At 32.7% G+C, this 20,143-nt stretch overlaps 1 protein-coding gene and 2 non-coding genes across 5 annotated transcripts; 2 read left to right on the top strand and 1 right to left on the bottom strand.

Annotated features, from left to right (window-relative positions):
* Positions 1-278: 278 nt before the first annotated feature.
* On the top strand, positions 279-10,568 carry TCP-1 (T-complex protein 1 alpha subunit). 3 transcript variants are annotated; one of them, XM_022288799.2, is made up of 18 exons: positions 279-439; positions 1,376-1,503; positions 1,681-1,745; positions 2,165-2,254; positions 2,350-2,436; positions 2,528-2,587; positions 2,750-2,800; positions 3,777-3,872; positions 4,244-4,309; positions 5,118-5,335; positions 5,566-5,662; positions 6,271-6,357; positions 7,365-7,499; positions 7,758-7,862; positions 8,669-8,797; positions 8,934-9,037; positions 10,040-10,130; positions 10,217-10,568. In XM_022288799.2, exons 2-18 carry the CDS (start codon positions 1,431-1,433, stop codon positions 10,301-10,303), a joined length of 1,641 nt encoding a protein of 546 aa, XP_022144491.1. In that variant the 5' UTR covers positions 279-439; positions 1,376-1,430; the 3' UTR covers positions 10,304-10,568. The 3 variants fall into 3 exon arrangements, with proteins under 3 accessions (XP_022144491.1, XP_087983984.1, XP_087983985.1); XM_088127858.1 differs by having other exon boundaries at positions 290-439; positions 1,394-1,503; XM_088127859.1 differs by having other exon boundaries at positions 291-439; positions 1,420-1,503.
* A 2,687-nt stretch (positions 10,569-13,255) lies between these two features.
* TRNAA-UGC (transfer RNA alanine (anticodon UGC)) lies at positions 13,256-13,328 on the top strand. Its single transcript has one exon. It is a non-coding gene; the product is annotated as a tRNA-Ala (tRNA).
* A 2,772-nt stretch (positions 13,329-16,100) lies between these two features.
* Positions 16,101-16,173, bottom strand: TRNAA-CGC (transfer RNA alanine (anticodon CGC)). The gene has a single exon. It is a non-coding gene; the product is annotated as a tRNA-Ala (tRNA).
* Positions 16,174-20,143: the final 3,970 nt, after the last annotated feature.

Raw genomic sequence — 20,143 nt, 5'->3', positions numbered from 1 at the left:
CATCTACATTTAAAATATCGTTTAAAACATGAAAGTTTAACTAAAAAACGAAAAAAATAAAAGAAATGAAAAGGTAAAATTAAACTACGAGTGACATTTAAAACCTTGCTTAAAACTATTTTAAACTAAAAAAACGAAAAAAATAAAAGAAATGAAAAGGTAAAATCAAACTACAACATTTAAAACCTTGCTTAAAACATGAAAGTTGAACTAAAAGAAAAGGGAAAAAAAAAAGTAAAAAAAAAGCGAAAATCAAACTCATGAGTTATAACTTATAACCCTACGCAAGTCGCAATACTCTACGCTTCCCGCCCTTCACCTCAGTCTCCATCTCCTGCAATATTTCAGCTCTCAAGCCGCCCCTCAATCCCGACTGCTCTATCTCTCACTGGATCGTTCTTCGCTTGCAATCGCATTCACGGTTCTCGGCTGCTTCGAGGTTTGTTCGTGATGAAATGTTTGTTTTAGATTTGCTCTTTCACGATTCCTGTAATCGCCATTGAATGTCTGTTTAGGATTTTGCTAAACCCCATCTCTCTCTTACCAACGCTTCGAAAATGTCGTTTGAATGTGGAATTTATCAGAGAAATTAGGCAATGGATGCCTACTTTCTTCTAGCCGAAGCCCTGTTATACTTTGAAGTTAGGTTCCACCTCATTTCAGGCCTCTTTTGCTGCGTGAGCGTCTTCTCTTAGTGTCAGTGCATCGCGTAGTTGGGGAATCTTTCTTCTTCATGTATTACACGCTTCATTTTTCGGAAGTTACTGTGCTTAGTCGCCTCAAATCACCAGCCGCCTCGAAGCCGTCCGTCCCTTGTGAATCATAGTACTAGGTTTCGAGCTTGGTGAATTCTATTTTTTTTTTTTTTACTTTGCTCTACCGTTATTTATTTACTTATTGATTATCTACGACTCCATGTAAAGATTTGGCCTTTGGGCAATGTTAAGATCCATAAATACGCTCCTGCAAAAGGATCTAAATTTACTCGTATGACCTTTCTCCTTCTAAACAAATTTATTTGAAAGTGAATTGAAATTTTTTTACCACTCTCCTTTGTCTTCAAGTTACTGGGTTCTCATATTTGTCGAATGTTGTTTTTTGATCTATTTGATATAGAATGGGTTCAACAATGGAATGACACCTACTAATGTTTTAGAGGCATGTTCTGAACCACTAAAACACAAATGTTAAGGCTAAGGCTGAAATTGAATATCTATTTCTTTGTTCTATTAGTCTATGATAATATAAATTCTAAGGCAGTAAGATCTACGTGTACATTATGAAGGTTATGGAGTATTAGCATCCCCTTAAACTTCTCTGTGTTTTTTGATGCTCAAGAAGCATTAATAACATCCTTCGAATCCTTTCTTACCAGTTCTGAGTACTTCTTTAGCGTTTACTTTATATCAAGCTCAAGAGGACACTAAGAGATGGCTATTGCTTCACAAACCCCTGATATATTGGGCGAGCGACAATCTGGTCAGGATGTCCGCACCCAAAATGGTAAATCTTAAAACTTTTCACTTCTCTCTCTCTCTCTCTCTCTCTCCCTTATTTTAGTTTTTTAATTTTAGCTAGAGTGATGCCTTTTTTTTATTACACATGGGGTGTTCTTTTATATCTTGAACTGGTTAGAGACTTATGTGAATTACTCATTTGAGTTGTTTGGTGGGTTTTCAGTTGTTGCTTGTCAAGCAGTTGCCAACATTGTGAAATCTTCGCTTGGACCTGTTGGCCTTGATAAGGTATTGCCTCAATTTCCAATTTATTATATTAGGAGGTTGCAGATTCTCGCTAATGGCACTACTTTTAGCATTTCGGAATTAAGATGCAGTGAGTATGTACCTTGTATTCATTTTAGTAAATTTTGATGAAAATTTCATGTGTGATGTAGGTATGATACTCTGCAAATTTAATTGCTGAGATTTTTTCGAATTATTTGAAATTTACTTATTGTCTGTAAGTTGAGAAGCTTCCAAATAAGAGAAGGAATGTTTAAAACGTCTGAATCTCTTAGGATTATGTTTTATCAAGAGTGGGATTGAACAATGATTCTTACTAACCTTTCTCGTCTCTCCTTTAGAAGCCTTTCTATCATCTCAATTTATGTGTTTGAAGGGTCTAATGTAAACTATTAAATTTTTTAATAAAAAATTTGTGTCAGATGCTTGTGGATGATATTGGCGATGTTACAATCACTAATGATGGTGCCACAATTCTCAAGATGTTAGAAGTAGAGCACCCTGCTGCAAAGGTGGGCAAATACCCTGTTTACATTTATATGCATTATGTTTTACAATTATCTTTTCTGTATATTATATGGTCAATGCTGATTTATATGTTTTTTAGGTGCTAGTGGAGTTGGCCGAACTCCAAGATCGAGAAGTTGGAGATGGCACAACTTCAGTGGTCATTGTAGCTGCAGAGTTGCTCAAGGTAAGTGTACTTGATATGCTCAAGGTTTAAGAAATTATCTTTTATTATCATGGCCACATAAAACTTCATCTTTTTCCTTGTATCTTTTCAGAGAGCTAATGATTTGGTGAGGAACAAGATTCATCCAACTTCTATAATTAGTGGGTACAGAGTAAGCAATCTTTGTTCTTTTGTTTCATCCTAATGAAGTTTTTCTTAGTTTTTCTTTTTTGTAGGTTTGTAGCTCTAGTTTTCTATTGGTGTGAGTGTTTTGTTAAAGGGTTGATTTTAGTATTTTATATTTATACGCTTCTATGTTTCTTGGTGCTGGTAGCTTGCCATGAGGGAAGCATGCAAGTATGTCGAAGAAAAGTTGGCTGTAAAGGTGATGCATTTATAGTAAAATATCTTTGTATAATTGTTGAAGATGATTTGCATTCATAAATATATTATGTAAACCATACGCTATCCGCTTCTGATGACATGGATGGACTCGGGTACAATCTAAGAAGTATGAACTCTTCAATTTGGGTCACGTTTTCGTGTCGGACACTTATTGGACATGTATCCAACACTAGTGGTACAAAGTGAATATGGTTTTGACACTTATTATAAGCATGTATCGAACCCTTGTTAAACATAAGAAATAGACATAAATGGTAACATAGGACAATATAAAAAGTTTGGATTTCCTTATGGTATAAAAATGATATATACTTTAAAAAATTGTATATTTTATTATAAATGTGTCCTTGACGTGTTCATGTCCTATATTTTTGTAAAATGATGTGTCACCGTATCCATGTCTTGTCATATTCGTATCTGTGATTTTTAGTGTACAATGTTGTTCACAAACTTTTTTTTGTCGGTTAAGAATCTTTCAATAATGGGGTGCCAGCCTTAATTTAATTAAAAAAAATATACCAATAATAAATGTATGATAAAGTAATATTACCACAAAAAAATCATGCTCAACTCCTCGTTACTTTTTTAAAGAAAGTTCTATAAGGTCCTTCTTAACATCATCATTATTAGTGGATGAACTTATTCATTTTTTGTCTTCAATGTTTCTAAAAGTGTAGTTTTTTTAAAAAGTAATTGGGTTGAGTTGGAGGGCTATTTTTTTTCCTTTTTTTTTCAATCTTTTGTATTCTCTCTGCTTCTTTTCTGTAAGGGGTTTCTTTTTCCCAATTAATGCCAATTGGATCAAGTAGTTTATTCTAAAAAAAGCTCTCTTGTTTGTGGAGTGGACTCAAAGCCTTTTTGTATTTCTCGCTTTTGTACCTTACCCTTACAGTGGAAGTCTTGTTTCTTATCCAAAAATAGACAGTTCTTTGACATCACTAAACGTGGATGGTCAGGTTGAAAGGTTGGGAAAAGACTCACTAATAAACTGTGCCAAGACAAGCATGTCTTCCAAGTTGATTACAAGTGATAGTGACTTCTTTGCAAACTTGGTAAGTTCTTGGTCCTTGTAGTTGTTACTTGTTACCGAGTTTGAGTACTTCTTACAATTTTATGGAAGGGGGTTGTCCTACACCCCGGCCCTTAGGTTGTTCTTCGTCTTTTTCTGGAATATATAACTTTTCTCTATATCTTATCGATAAAGAAAAAAAGAATCTCTCCAATTTTATTGCGGTGATTTTGAGGTCTTTTATGTATAATAGTGTTGCCTGTGGTTGCTTGACTAACTGTTATACATGATTGCTTTACTACCTGTTATACATAATCAGTTTTACCTTGAACTTGCTAGGATAATGGAGTAATAGAGTAGCTTCTGATCCTTATTTTATTTCTTAAAATCTTGCATTTATCGTTGTGTCTCTAGGTTGTAGATGCAGTGCAAGCGGTTAAGATGACCAATGCAAGGGGAGAAATCAAATACCCAATTAAGGTTTGTCATTTATTTGGTTTATTTCTCCAATTGGGCTTTTGGAAATGCTTAAATATTGTTTATTTCCTCGTAAGATCCTTTTTTAAGTTTTTAGTTAGACAACAAAGATTTATAATTGACCGCAGCGGTGCAAATTCCTGTGCTACAGTCGGGAATTTAATAATTGTTTTTCGACTTGTTTTTGCTCCTTTATAAACAAGGCTATGGATACTTGGATTGACTCAATCTTTTCCGGCCATTGATAATTGTGGCATGAGAAAAATTTGATTTTTTTTTTACTTTAAGAAAGAGAGAGGATGACGAATTTTGGATTTAGTTTATTTCAAGGTTTCTAGCTTGGGAACCTCATTGGCTATTACTTTGTCGTGGAAACTATTGATGCTTTCTGCTCCTTTGCTTTCTCTATGGTCTAAACGAGTTCAAGAAAGTATGCTTTTGTGGTTTTGTGTTCAAGAAGAGCAATATTATGAGCCTATTTCTTTTGGTCCTTGAGAAATCAGATATTATTTCTTAAAAGTGAAAGAGATGAACGGGATATAAGGATTTTAAATGTTTTCTCTTCCCCTTTGCAACTAGGCTCCCATGGATTTTTCTTCCTCAACCCCCTTCTTAACCTTCATGGCATCTCCTTGATGACAAATCGAGGTGGAACTATAAAAAGATATCATTGGCTATTGATAGACAAATCTTCTAAATTGAACTTGATGTTATTAAGGAGTAGAGCCAGAGTCCTTGATTAAGAGTATGAGGATAAGGATTTGTTGAACTAGACTTTTATACTTTTGGTTCTGTCTTTTTGGTGTTGCAGGGAATCAACATCTTGAAAGCTCATGGAAAGAGTGCAAAAGATAGCTATCTGTTGAATGGTTATGCTCTAAATACAGGTCGAGCAGCTCAAGGGATGCCGATTAGAGTTGCACCTGCAAGGATTGCTTGCCTTGACTTCAATCTCCAGAAGACAAAAATGCAGCTAGGTGTCCAAGTTCTTGTCACTGACCCCAGAGAACTTGAGAAAATTCGTCAGCGGTAATAGATGGCACCCAAATTTCTTTTGAGCTTGATGCGCCCAAATGTTCCATAGAGTAAAATTGATTTTTTATTCCTAAAAATTCACTTCACTGCCATTGCTATTTGGAAATTTCACGTGTTTTATACCTTTTCTTTTGGGAAAACTTTTAAGTAGTTGCCTTCAAAATTTAGAATTATTGTATTATTTAACCTTTTTATTTGGCAATTATTGCACATCTTGTTCACAGGGAGTCTGATATGATGAAAGAACGCATTGAAAAGCTTCTGAAAGCTGGGGCAAATGTTGTTCTCACCACGAAAGGGATTGATGACATGGCACTCAAGGCAGGCTGCTTTAGATTTTGTTTTCTCATTTAACTGCTTACAGATATATACCCTACTGATTAGTGTCTGCTACTTATCTGGGATCATTTTATGTCATTCTCTGTTATGTTAGCTGTCCTGTGTTTTAATGTTGTGCATCTCATATATATTTTTTGATTAAAAATTCGCATCCATTAAATTAAGCTAATGAAATGCATTCCAACATATCTAATTTAAAATTTTTCCTATTTTAGTTTGTTTATGTGGGCCTGGGTGGTATGGCTCTGGGGTCATTCTAAATTGACTTCTTGTTTTGTCTATGATCGTGTCCAGTGCTTCTTGGAAAACAATGGTAAACAATTATAAAGAATATTTTGGGTAATTTTTAGTAAACAGTAATCTTCCGAGGCGTTATGTTTCTGAATCTTTTTGCCATTACATCATCGGAATCGGGGAAATGGAATGTTGGTTTCAATTGTTTTACTGATTGTGTAAGGACTAATTTGTTCTGCTGTATTTGTATATGATGTCCTTGATATATAGAAAAAACTTAAACTTGTTGACATTTTTTTTAATTTCTCTTTGAGTGTGTTTAATTGTCTAATCATTTTTTGTTTCTCTAATGTCAGTATTTTGTGGAGACGGGTGCTATTGCTGTTAGACGAGTAAAAAAGGAGGACATGCGCCATGTCGCCAAGGCTACTGGAGCAACCATGGTATGTTAGTAGTTATGCTTTCCTTATGTATCAACTGTCCCTTTTCATTTACTGAGCCATTTATTTCACTGTTGAAGGTCTTCCAAATTTTGGTTGAGAGCTTACATGTATTTTCTACACTATGTTTCTTATATGTGGAGAACATTGTTATGGTTGCTTGTGCTTGAGCAGATTGCTAAATAGAAGATCTTTATTTTCATTCTCTTTCCATTATATTATACTTAGGGAAATAAAGTATTTTCATAATTCTCTTTGCATGCTTGGATCACTTTTTTTGTGCATTATGCTTTCGTTATTGTTTCATTAGTTTTTTCCAGTGGTTATCTCTTGATCCATATTTTTTAGGTCTATTGAGACTTTTTGATAAGTTGGCACAATGCAATTTAATCCCACGTTTAAGTCTTAGATTTCTTTATGCGTATTTTATGTTCATGGTAGAATCACCATTTTTGTAATTTGGTAAGTAGGGCCGATTGACAGTGTAAATTGGTTTGGTTTGATTTTGTTTTTGACCAAAATAAGCAAACTGTTCAGTTCAGCTTCAGTCTCATATATCATCGGGACTGAATCAAACCAATTATTGAAGGAGGACCTAATTGAACCAAACCAGTTTGGATCATGAGTTACTGGACTGGGAGGTGAGTGAAAGCTGTGAACACTGATAAACTGAATCAATATGGTTAACCAAACGGACTCTACTCAGTTTGGTTTCGTTTCTTACTAGTTACTCCTATGACCTAATGGTCGTATCCTTCTGAGGAGGGTATAGACAGGAAGGGAGGGCATTTGATTTTTTGTGTTCTTGCGGAGACTGAGTCTTCTATGTGAGGTTTTTTCAGTGAAGTGAAGCTTCCGAGCTCCTTATCTGAGCCACTGATTTTCATGTTCTGGGACTTTCTACGTTCATTTTTTTGTATAATGTCTTATATCTTATGCCAATATCTTGTACTTCAAGCTATTGTCTTTTTTGTTATTAATTGTCATCCTCACTGTTCATGGGCCTGCAGGTTTCGACATTTGCTGACATGGAGGGGGAGGAAACCTTTGAGTCGTCACTTCTTGGATATGCTGATGAGGTCGTAGAGGAGAGAATTGCTGATGATGATGTTGTTATGATAAAGGGTTCTAAAACTACTAGTGCGGTCAGTTACTTTGCTCAAGCTGTTGTGAAGCCAACTTTCAAACCTAATGGTTTTAAATTATTAATTCTTGAAGTAGATGATGTTAGAATGCTAGGTATTTATTCTGATCATGATATATTTTTCAAATTGTTATCTTCGCCTTAAAAAATTAGACTTGTTCTGAAAATAGATAAGATTTCGCATGGGTGCTGAACAATGGGAAATAATATGATAGCCTTGTGATATAATCTGCTTATTTTTTAAAATATTATTCTGTAGGTTTCCTTGATTCTTAGAGGCGCAAATGACTATATGCTTGATGAGATGGAGAGGGCTTTGCATGATGCATTATCTATTGTCAAAAGGACCCTCGAGTCCAATACGGTAATGCTTGGTGTGAGTTGGAATTGAGTATCCCGTGTAATCTTATCTTCTGTATTTACATCATGTTGTGTACTCATTAATTGCTTATATGGTCAGTTATTTGATCTGGGAATTTCTATTGTTGGTGAATAATTTTATGGATGAGGATCATATTCGAGATGGGCTGAAAAAGGACCTGCAAGAAGCCTTTTGCACCAAGCTAAGGAATTAAAAATATTTCACTAATGGAATTAAATATAATAAAAGAACCTCGAAAGACAAGGGAGGTCAAATAACTCTTAAGACTTCAATAGCACACTAACAGAAGAGAATGATTACAAAGAAAGCCCTATCTGATGCATTCCTATAAGAGGATAAATAACAAATAATATACCAACATTCCCAGATGTTCCTATCTCTCCTGAAAGCTTCTCCCGTTCCTTTTAAGTTAAATTTCCCAACAAGTTAATCACATTTGTCCAGAATACTTCAGTCTTTTCTTTGGAAAGGGAATCCACACACCATTAGATAAAAAACTCTTTTACAACAGGAAAAGCCAACTGCATCCAAATTCAATATGAATGTTGGTTTCTTTATAAAGAAAGATTATAAATCTACCACCAAACCATTTTAGATTAGGGGTGGCTGAAATTACATTATTAAAACTAAAATTTTAGGTTGCAATCTCATGTATGGTAGAGGGTAGATGGTGGTGCAGTTGAACCAAGATAATTGGGCGATAGATTGACAGCAGGAACCAAAAACTTATATTTTTTCATTAGTCAGTTGCCCAATTACCTATTTATGTCGTTGTGTTGATCATACAGGTGGTAGCAGGTGGTGGTGCAGTTGAATCTGCTTTATCTGTGTATTTGGAATACCTTGCCACAACTCTAGGCTCCCGTGAGCAGTTGGCAATTGCTGAGTTTGCTGAATCTTTATTAATTATTCCCAAGGTATAGTACAACAAATGTGTGGGTTTGGGGATTCGAACCTCTGACTCCTAAGGAAGGAGTAGATGTCTTAACAAGTGAGCTATGTTTATGTTTCAAGGTGTCATCAATGTCATTTGCATGTTCTTTGTTTGTGCAGGTACTTGCTGTCAATGCTGCTAAGGATGCTACGGAGTTGGTTGCCAAACTACGGGCTTACCACCACACAGCACAGACAAAGGCAGATAAGAAGCATCTCTCAAGGTATTTTTATTATTGTATTAGTCTACTTTATCTGCCCTGCTAATTTTGTTTTCTTTGCGAGGAAGCTTTTTAGTATGTTTCACTTTGATTATGCATCATATTGTTCTTGTTCATTATTGATAAAGTCCTATGGAGCATGGGCACAAAATACAAATATGGCATGACTAATATACCGTGACACATCAATTTTTTTAAAAGCAGGCCATAGGCATGCTTACAGTCAACAGTTATCTCCTTTTTTTTTTTTTTTTTTGATAAGAAACAAAATATGTGTATTCAAATCAAGAAGGCCCCTAAAAGGGATACAAACAAAAGGCGGAGGGTAGAGCTAACCCTCCCCAAAACTCTATACAATCACCGCTTTCCAATCTTGTGTAAGCAAAAGAAGATTGTAGTTACAAAAAACTTTCTTGTGTAGTAAAGCCCACCAAGAAGTTAGATGCTTAATATTCACACAAAAAGAATCTAACAAAATCAACTTATCTTCAAAAATCCGACTATTCCATTCCTTCCATATCAATCATAAAAGTGCCCGGGCCGCACAATTCCAAAGAACCCAAGCTTTGCCCTTGAGCTGCCTTCCTCCATAATCTTCAGCAATGAAATCCTCAATTCTTCTAGGAATGTAATCTAGCAAAGAAGCTATAAAGCCCCAAACTAAAGGCAATGGAGAAATAGGTGGTCCAGTGTTGCTCATACACATTGGAGAAAGATTATCCATTCCTAAGTTAAAATGGTAATCAACTATGATGTGACGACAACCATCATAGGTAGACCTAGTGGTCATTGGGGCTAGTGAGAAACTAAAGGGACTCGAGGGAAATGAGTTTGGAGCCGATCGTGTCCACCCACTAGGATATTAAAATCCCACTAGTTTTCTTGGCAACCAACTTGTCATCCCCTCTTGGTTTCTGTTTGGGTTGGGATTACATTGGTGCATTTAAGGTTTAACGGTGTTGTCAACCTTTTGTAAATTGTTTTTTACTTCCATTCTTTGAGCAGCATGGGACTAGATCTGTCCAATGGAACTATCCGCAATAACTTGGAAGCAGGTGTCATTGAGCCTGCCATGAGCAAAGTCAAGATAATTCAGGTAAATTTCTTTTAAAATTTTCGTTTATGTTTATTCTTTAGCAACCTTCTTCATACATATTTTTTTCCTCCAAAATTTGCCCCCAGTTTGCAACCGAAGCAGCGATTACAATTCTGCGTATTGACGACATGATCAAGCTTTACAAAGATGAAACTCAAAACGAGGAGGAATAGGTTGGTTTTTCATGATTTTGGATAGAATATTTTACTGCCATTGATATTTTTCATAGCCTGCTTATTTACTGACTTAATTATAAAGTAGATTTGTATCCGGATATGCATTTTCTATCTTCTACTGTGTTCTGTAAGTTTACAATGCCCTCTGCAACTTTGATGCGAGTGGGTCTTTTGAGAGAAATTTTGGCCAGGTCTGGTTTGAGAAAAAGGATTATTATTTTTTTGATAATCTTACCATATTTAGAAATACGTTTTTCTGTAATTTTTCACACTGTAGCATGTGCATGTGTGAATATGTTATGATTGTCATTTCTGAAAATATTTTAGAATACGAATTTGATTCAGTTTCATTTTATGTAATGAGATGTTTTATTGTATTTGTATTCATCCTTAGGATGGGATGAGATCATAACAAGTTAAGAACACTTTTTAAAAAAAATATTTTTACTCATATTCACATATTGTTTACTTTACATATCCTTGCATTTATGATTTATTCTGAAAGAGAAAAGTTCTGTTTGATCTTAATTTCTACCTAATAGTGTTCAAGTTTGTCTACTCATTAAAATTCTTACAAGGCTTGAATAAGAGCGCATTTAAAAAATAGAGCGATAGAGTTACCAGGAGGTAGTGTAGAGTGTTAAGATCTAGAACTCCGTAACGTAATGCATTTGAAGGGAGCAATATTACTTAATGAAATTCATAGGGATTGTAATTGCTCGTGCTGTTAGCCTTGAACATTGAAGTGGATCTCCGATTTATATTTGAAGATGGTCGATGCCTAATTATATATGTATTATTTTAGTTATAAATTTTTGGTTTTTTTAAAAGTATAACTCAACGATGCAGAGGTAGTAGGATTTATAAATTTTTTAAATTGGTAAACTAAAAATGAATTTTTCTTCATGGAGCATAACTGAAAGTATTCATGCTTTCCTGAAATTTATAGGGAAAAGATCCATTTTTACTTTGAATTTGTTGGTGTGCATCAATTTCGCAATATACATCTAAGTTTATGGTGCAATTAGACAAATCAAAAGTTTATGATAAGTTTTTATTTGAAAAACTGTTAAAAAAATTATTCTTTCTATTAATTATAAAATATATATTATTGTTTTTTGTTTTTGAATTGAAAAATAAATAAAACTGTTTTTGGTAACGTATCTAGTTCCTTCTCTAGAATTCTTAATTGAAAAATAAAAACTTACTTGAAAAATTAAATATTCTGAATTGTTATGTCATTCATTATTATTTATTTTATATTAATTATACATTTTATTAGTAACAAATTGACGAAATGATATTTTTTTGGTACAACATGTGGATATGAGAGATTTAACTCACACCCTCTTAGTTTCAAATATATGCCAATTAGTTATGCTCGCTTTAATAATGGATATAAAAAATAGAAAATAAAAATCAAGGTTTTGTTCATCGAAAATGAATGTACTTTTATTGAAATAATACTTTAGGTTGTAACGATTTAGTCGCGTACTTTCAATTTATAACAATTTAGTTAATAAAATTTACTATGTAGCAGTTTAGTTCCTATTTCTAACAATTTAGGTCATTTTGTAAAAAATATTATTAAGATTGGATGAAATTTATTACATATGTAGATTGATAAACTAAAGTTATTACGAATTTGTAAAGAAATAATTTGTTATACGCTAAAGTTGAGAGACTAAATTATTACGGATTTGAAAGTATAAGAACTAAATTAAAATTTATGATTAGTATTCAGTTACTATCAAATGAAATAAATTAAAATCTATGAATAGTATTCAGTTATATTAGGATACTGTTTATTTATTGAATTTTTAATTGACTACAAATCTTAAAAGTGCATTTTAATAATTATAATATGTTTGATTCATATTTCTGTGTGGACAACTTCATCAGATTTCTGAAATTGATTTTACACCATTTTTAAAAAATAGCATCGAATAAATAAGTTTTTATTTTGATTAATTATATTCCAATTGATTTTTATTCATATTTTTTATCATCCAGATTCCTACTAAGTAAATCAAGCCAATAAAATGCTTTGTACATTATTATTGGTTTAGTTATAATTTGAAAAGGTTGTTTACCAAGAAAAGAGTAGTAAAGTGCTCGCTTCACAAGGAAGAGACGTGATGCTTTGATTCTCGAACCTACAAATTTTTTTTTCTATTATTATTGCATGAACCTCCATATTTTTTTAAATAATATATACTCTCATAAAAAGTTATGTCTTTTGTTTTTATGTCTTTTGATTTTATTTTTGTGGTAATTAAATATGAAAACAAAAAGAACTCAAAAAGTCATGTCACGCTCCATTAAATCACATAGACATTGAGGGAAAGAGTGGTCGCTCCCATGGTGAAAAAGTCGTCTTTCCAAAACTCCTAGGTTGGTTGCTCGCTTCGCCAATCCATCATCCATTTGGTCGGGAGCATCGTCCAATATGAATGAATGTAATATGTTTTCGTACAAAGTTATGTCTTTCGATAAAAAGATGTCTATATTCTCATAGTTATTAATATTAGTTTGATAATTTTATTTTTCAACTCAAAGTATTAGAAAACTTTATAAATAATTCTGTAATTTGAATATTCATACGAAGTATAGGATGGTTGAGCGTTTACTTTGCATGCGAGAAACACGAGATTTGATTTTCCACACCTCCAAATTTTGTTGTTTTTTTTTCTTTTAATAATTATTTCCAAACCTTCATGTTTCCTTTTCAAGAAGAAACACATTTACATATCTTCTGAATGTATACTTTAATATACAAAGTACAAAGTTGTGTCTTTTGATAAAAGATCCACAATCTCATCATGAATCTTAGTTCTCAATATTTATATTAATTTTATTATTAACTCAAGAATGGAGTAAAAATGAATAATCTTCAAGAATGGAATGCTGTTTCCATATAGTTAGTTTCAAAACATGAGTACCAATTGAGGGGGTGTAGCTCATATGGTAGAGCACTCGCTTTGCATGTGAGAGGCACAAGGTTCGATTCCTTGCACCTCCAATTTTTTTTATCACCTTCAAACCTTCATGTTTAAAGTTTTTAATTTAAGCTAAATTATAGGATGAAATCCCGTTAACCTATGCTCACTTTAGCACCTTCTTGTTTTGTTATTAAAGAGAGACACAATATGAGAGTTACATCCTTGTAAAAGAATATATACATTTTTTTTAAGAAATATAATGTATTCTTCCGTAGAAAAAGTAAGGTCTTTTGATAAACGTGTTAAGTAGGAGAATTAGTAGCCTAAATTTTTAACATCCTCCATATATTTTTGTATATGGAGCATATATTTTGTAATGTTCAATCATACTTCAATTGTATTATTTGTAGATAGCTTATAATATTATGAATGATATTGAGTATATTTTAGATATATACCACATATACTTTGTTGATAAAATTATATATTATATAATCTAATTGTGTAAAAAGGATGTATTATATAACTTATGTTTATCATACTATATATTAGATTAAAAGATATATATTATATAATGGTCGTCGGAAAAGTGAAATAGAAGGTCGAAAAAAATAATGGGTCGTCGGAAAATTAGAAAAGACCACCGAAATAGTGAAATAAATTCACCGAAATGATTGGAGCTGTGAAGGTATGCTAGCTTTGACATATATTTAAGAAAAGATTTAATAAAGGTAATGAGATGGTATTGATTGTGGATAATTTTAAGGTTAAAAATGTAAATTCAAATCTCAAAATCTACATTTATAAATAGTGAAAACAAATCGACATTTGTGAAATATATTTTTTTAAGATAAATATCATGTAATGCTTTATCAAAAAAAAAAAAAACCATGTATTAAATGATCTACCGAAGACAATTTTTGTTTGATAAAAAATGCACATATTGGATAAGTAGATACTGTATAGACTTTTCCTATATTTTAATAGTTAATTCGTGTTTAGTATGCTCCATGAATTTTAACTTACAACGATTTAATGCCTGTAGTTTAAAATTTATAATAATTGAGTCTCTATCGTAAAATTTTTTTATTAAAATTAAGTGTCAAATTTTATCATATAACAATTTAATCTTCATAAATTCATAAACATATTTGGTCCATCTTTAGTTTATACGTACAAGAAACTTAACAAAAAAAATTTTACGATAAGGAATTAAATCGTTACCAACTTTAAATTACAAGTATTAAATTGTTAGACATTAAAGTTGAAGGAGTAAATTGTTAGCAATTTGAAAGTACATGGACTAAATCGTTACAAACTAAAGTTTAGGGACTAAATTGTTACTTTAGCGAAAGTACAAGAACTAAAAATGTTTTTTAACCTTTTATTTATTAACTCAAAGAATGAAATGGCCAACATAAACTTAGTTCAGCAATTAATGCATTTTTTTAGGTCCAATTCCCTTTTCCAACCAACTTTAAAAAAAAAATATCAAAATATGGAAGGCTCTGTACACATACTTGTAGGTTTTAGTATAATTTGAACAATTTTTTCATTTATAGGTGGTGTAGCTGATATGGTAGAATGCTGTTAAAAAACATACAATAACATTTTGTGTAGAGATGTTCATGGGGTGAGATCAGAAACGAGGAAGCCCATTTAATTCCCCATCCTTGAAAATTTCCATAAAATTTCGGGGGTGGGGGTGGGGGTGGGGGTGGGGGTGGGGGTGGGGGTGGTGGTGGAGGGGGATTTTATGGGATTGGGTTACCTATGGGGATTTTTTCCCGTTTATTCTTTTATTTTTAAAGTTATTTCTCGATTGAATATATTTTATAAAGAAACTTCTAATTAATTGTTTAATTTTTAGTGATAAAACTTTGTTACATGCTCTAATCCTCCCTCTATATATTGGGTAGAGAATAATATAGTTTTTTTTAGTATATATAAATATGGAGTGAATAATAAGATATTTTTTTTAGTATATATATAATCTAAAAGTGAGCCGGGTGGGATGGGGAAAAACATTTCTCCATCCGTGCCGAACAAGGAATTTAAACAAAGATTTCCTGTCCGTTTATAGGCGAGTCTCCAGCCCCGTAGATAAAATGAACATCTTTAATTTTATGAGATGAGAAGTTCAAATCTTCCCCTCTGGGGGATTGCTTTTTTATTATTCCTTGAACTTTCATATTTTCTTATTAACGAGAAACACGTTGATCTGAATATACATATAATTTCTTACAAAGTGGTGTCTTTTGATAAAACATGAAAATTCTTACAAAGTGAGTTCGAATTCCCACTATCACATAGTGATTGTACAAAAAAAAAATTATTTATCAAGTGATTTTACTTTTTAACTTAAGGATTCTCGTATAATTTGAGCTGTTTATTATATAAGTAGGGGATGTAGCTCATATGGTAGAGTACTTGTTTGCATGCGAGAAAACCTCGAAAATGAAATGCTCTATACATAATTCTAGATTCTTCTTTAATTTAGAACAATCCAAGGAGAGCGCTCTACAATATGAGACTACACTCCCTAATTAGTTAATAAACCATTCAAATTATAGTATAATCTAGAGTTGTGTATAGAGCATTGCATTCTTTGAATTATTCAATAAAGTTAGTGCTAATTGACACGTATCTCTAAAGTCAAGAGTTTGAATTCTCCTACCCACACCTGTTGTACTAAAAAAAACAATGGGTTGGTGAGTATATTCGAACCTTTGAGAATGTCACGATGTTACTTTATGCTTTTTCCAGTTGCATCATTAATTTTACAAAAAAAAAAGGTATTAAAATTTCTTATGAGAATATATATCGTCGTTTTTATGACAAAAATTAAGTTTTGGAGGTGCGGGAAATCGAACCCCGTGCCTCTCGCATGCGAAGCGAGCGCTCTACCATATGAGCTACACCCCCACTTGTTTAATGAGGTGTTCAAGTAATTATAGAATCTATAATTTGGTATAGGACATGAATTTTTTCTTTTTTTTCATGGTATAATAAATAAAACTACTTTAATTTAAATATTGAGATAATTATGGGCCATATACTTAAGAAATGTGATTAACCTGTTCCTTCAAGAGCTCGTTAAATCTCCATTATTATTATTTTTATTTAATTTCCTGGTTTGTTTAATTTTAGTAGGCTAATTTTGTTGAATGAATACTATTGTATGTCTTGTTCTATTTTGATCTAAACCTCAAATTGAGAAAAGTTTGGGTTTACTTTATGAAACAAAGTTTTGATCTAATTATTAAATCTCAATAATTGATTCTCTAATCATAAAATTAAACATATACGTCACAAAAGAACATTTCCTACAAGTACTTCTCTTAATTTTGACTCCTCCTGGTTCTCTCTAATTTATAATATTTATTAGAAATTATATTCAGTAATTATTCTTGGTTGGATCTTCTAATTTTCCATCCACAAAACTTTCGTTAAGATTGAGGTTATCCACGCAGGAGATAGAAGAGAGAACAAACTCATAGAATTATGCCAGAGATCAGGAGAGGTTTGACAAAAGTTTTTTTTTTTCTTTTTTTTTTGTTTGGTTACATGCAAATGAATATAAAATTGGAATATCCCCATAATCTTTTTTTAATTATGTCGACATGGGCTTAGTTCAGCGGTAATTGACATAGGTCTTGGGCTCGCTTCTTCAAGCCGGAGCCCAACCTATACAAGACAAGGTGCTGCTCGCTTTCTCTCAGCCACAAGTTGCTTATTTATGTAGTGGTCGGCATTCCTACGTGCTCCTCCTGTTGGCTTTTTGGCCTTAATCTCAAATTAATTAATTTTAATTAATTAATTAATGTTTTGATGATAACAAATTTAATTTTATTTATTGACATTTTGTGTATTTTAAAGTGTCCACAGTGTAGAGCTCGTTACAACGATTCCAACGACTGTTAGATCATCCAAATCGGAGCTCAAACGGAGAAGTTACGATCGAAACAAATTGGAAGGAAAAATATCCGAGAAGATGACGTGGACAGTTCGTAAGCTGACAAGTGACAAGCTTCTTTTTAAAGTATATATATATATATATATATATTGAAAAAAAAGATTAAAAATAAAAAAAAATTCAAAAAAAAATTCAAAAAGAAAAAGTCAAAAGTTACCGTTGGTAACTTTGTTAAAAAAAAATTGTCACTTTCACATTAAATGCTGTCAGTTTAAAAAAAAATAAAAGAATAAAAAAAGTTTTTTGAAAAGTTACCGTTTTCTCAACACACCTATATATATTATATATAATTAAAATAACTTGCCACATCACTTTTTTATATATATATATTTTATTTTATTTTATCATTATTATATATATTATACTTAATTCTTTTTCAAAATTATCTCAACCCTTCATTCCTAATGATTAAAATCTAATGGTTTAAAATTAAACTTGATTTTTTTTTACCATTTTCTTCCCTCTATTTAAACTAAACTTCTCATTCAAAATCAAACAACAATTCTCTTATTCTCAATCCTCCATAACTTCAAAATTTTCATTTTGCTAATCTCTCCAAGTTCTCAATTTTTTCTTTCCATCTTATTTGTGAGAGAAATTTTATTGTTATGAGGATTGAAATTTTTGTGAGCTCAAATTTGTATATTTACTCTATTTGAGAGTTTGTAAGTGCGTGTTTCAAAATCTTCAACTCATTGTAACGGTGTGATCCTCATCGTGGAGATGATCGTCTTTGCTCTTGTGAAGAGCAGTGTACCGGTTTGACTCCTACCGTGGAAAGAGTCAGAATTTCAATTTACAACCCAAGAGGTGCTTGGGAAGTGGAGTAGGACAGTTGTGTCGAACCACTATAAAAATTCCCGGTGTCAAATTTCTCTAACCCTCTCTCTTATTTATTTTTACAATTAATCTTAGAATTTGATTGTTTGCTTTAAATTTCTCTTGTTTGCCTTATAATGTGTTTTATCTTACTTAGTTAAAATTGCATATCTAAAAAAAGTGTATTATTTTTATTTAAATTGAGCCCATTTATTAAAAAGTTTATATTTTGTTAATTAAACCCTATTCACCCCCCTCTAGGGTTGTCATACCGATCCAACACCTCCTTGCTCACCGACTTAAGAATCTAAAAGTGACCTTTGGATGTTGTCGTGACACTTTGGTTACGAAGGTTGCCGGGGTCTAGGTTTATGGATGGATTCAGTCAACGAAAGTCCCTCAAACTCAATCAATATCAACAACATGTCGTGACCGGTTAGGCTTGGTTGATTTTGTCAGAAAAGAAAGTAGGTTTCGGGGGTTCATTGATTAGTAAACCTCTGGTGCTGGTAAGGTTGGAACCGTGGTCGTCCGTCTCCGGTTTGCCGACCGATAAGATCTTTGAGATTGACCAGCCAGCTGGGTTCATGAGTTCAAATCTCTCCTCCCACTTATTATACTCAACAAATAATTTTTTTCATTTTTTTTTTACTTATGAATTAATTCACCACGTTTGTCAAATTTGACATTCATGGAAGACAAAAGGTTATTTGCCGATAGTATAAGATTTTTAAAGCTATTTTAACGCAAATAGTTTTTTAAAGCTATTGATTATTGATTATGATGGGGTGATATATATATTTAGAATAAGTTTAAAATAAAACATTATTACAAAAAAAGTTCTTTTAACTTGATGGGTCAAATTTGATATTTTTCCTTGAAAATTAAATCGTAATCGTAAAGGGGAAATGACAAAGAAGAGTGATGAGCATTTGTTTAATTTTTTTTTCAAATATTACATCATATATAGGGCGGAGAAAGTTACATATCATTAAGGTTGAGTTACATATCATTAAGGTTCAATTTCTCACTTATACATTTGTGGAACTAAAAAGACTACAACGATCATTATCAATAAAAATCTTATTCTTCATCGTTGCTATTCGTGAAAGTTTTTTCGTGCCAGGTTGAAACTAGTATAAACTTGGTGGAGGTGGAAATTTATTCTACTAGAGTTCACGTTATATTAGTTCAACAAAATATTTATAACATAGAGGTAAGACTCACTCTCAAACTACACATTTTTTTACGTGCTTGTCTCCTTTCATATGGTCCATGTTCAACCACGGTAAGCCTTTCCTTCGCACTTGGTAAGCGCTTCGCTTTAGCCAAGCTTCGACAATTTCATAAGAGAAGAAAGATCGTAGCGTAGAAAAGAAAGGTAGCTTGCTTACTTAGTGCTTGTGCTAAGGAGAAAGAGTTTTGATTCGAGGCGGATCCCTACCCATTCTTTGCCCTGCCACCACTTCCTCATCAAAGACCAAGACTATAGCCAACTTATCTCATATTGGGGAGAAGCGCCCTCGATCAAACTCTGATCTCGAATTGAGACTCGCCCCCCCTGGGGGAGGCTCGGGGGAATCTGTTCCCCGATCTCTTTCGGAAAACAAGGCGGCTCATCCCGCTCAACCACTTGCCCGACCAGTCGTACCCCCGCTTTTGCAAGGCTTGGTGGTTGGGCTAGGGTGGCCCCATTTCGCCTTACCAACTCCAGGAAAACTTCGAATACAAAAGAGTTCATAATTTAACCCTATCACCCTCTCAAATTCATTAATTCCAAAATTTAGCAACTTTATACCAATATTAAAGTTCAACTCTGATGCCTTTTTTGTTTACATGGTCTCACTCGTTTAAATGTAAAAGTAGTTATGACGATGTTTTGGCAATTGAAAAATCTAAAAAGTGATCAAACATATTTACCTAAATCTATTAGGATAATATATTCTTCCCTAAGTTTGCTCGATTGTTCTCCACAATCCCACTCTTACAACAATTATTTATTTTAAGTGGTTAGTTTGAATGGTTCATAAAGTAAATATTATCCTTAAGCATGATGGAAAAAACTTGTATGTCAACGTTGAATAACTATCCTTGTGCTTA

This window comes from Momordica charantia (genome assembly GCF_013281855.1).
Source record: "Momordica charantia cultivar OHB3-1 chromosome 8 unlocalized genomic scaffold, Mcharantia_2.0 BLBB01000008.1, whole genome shotgun sequence".
Classification (NCBI taxonomy): domain Eukaryota; kingdom Viridiplantae; phylum Streptophyta; class Magnoliopsida; order Cucurbitales; family Cucurbitaceae; genus Momordica; species Momordica charantia.
The sequence above is the reverse complement of the archived record's forward strand: the minus strand, read 5'-3'. Positions and strand labels throughout refer to the sequence as shown.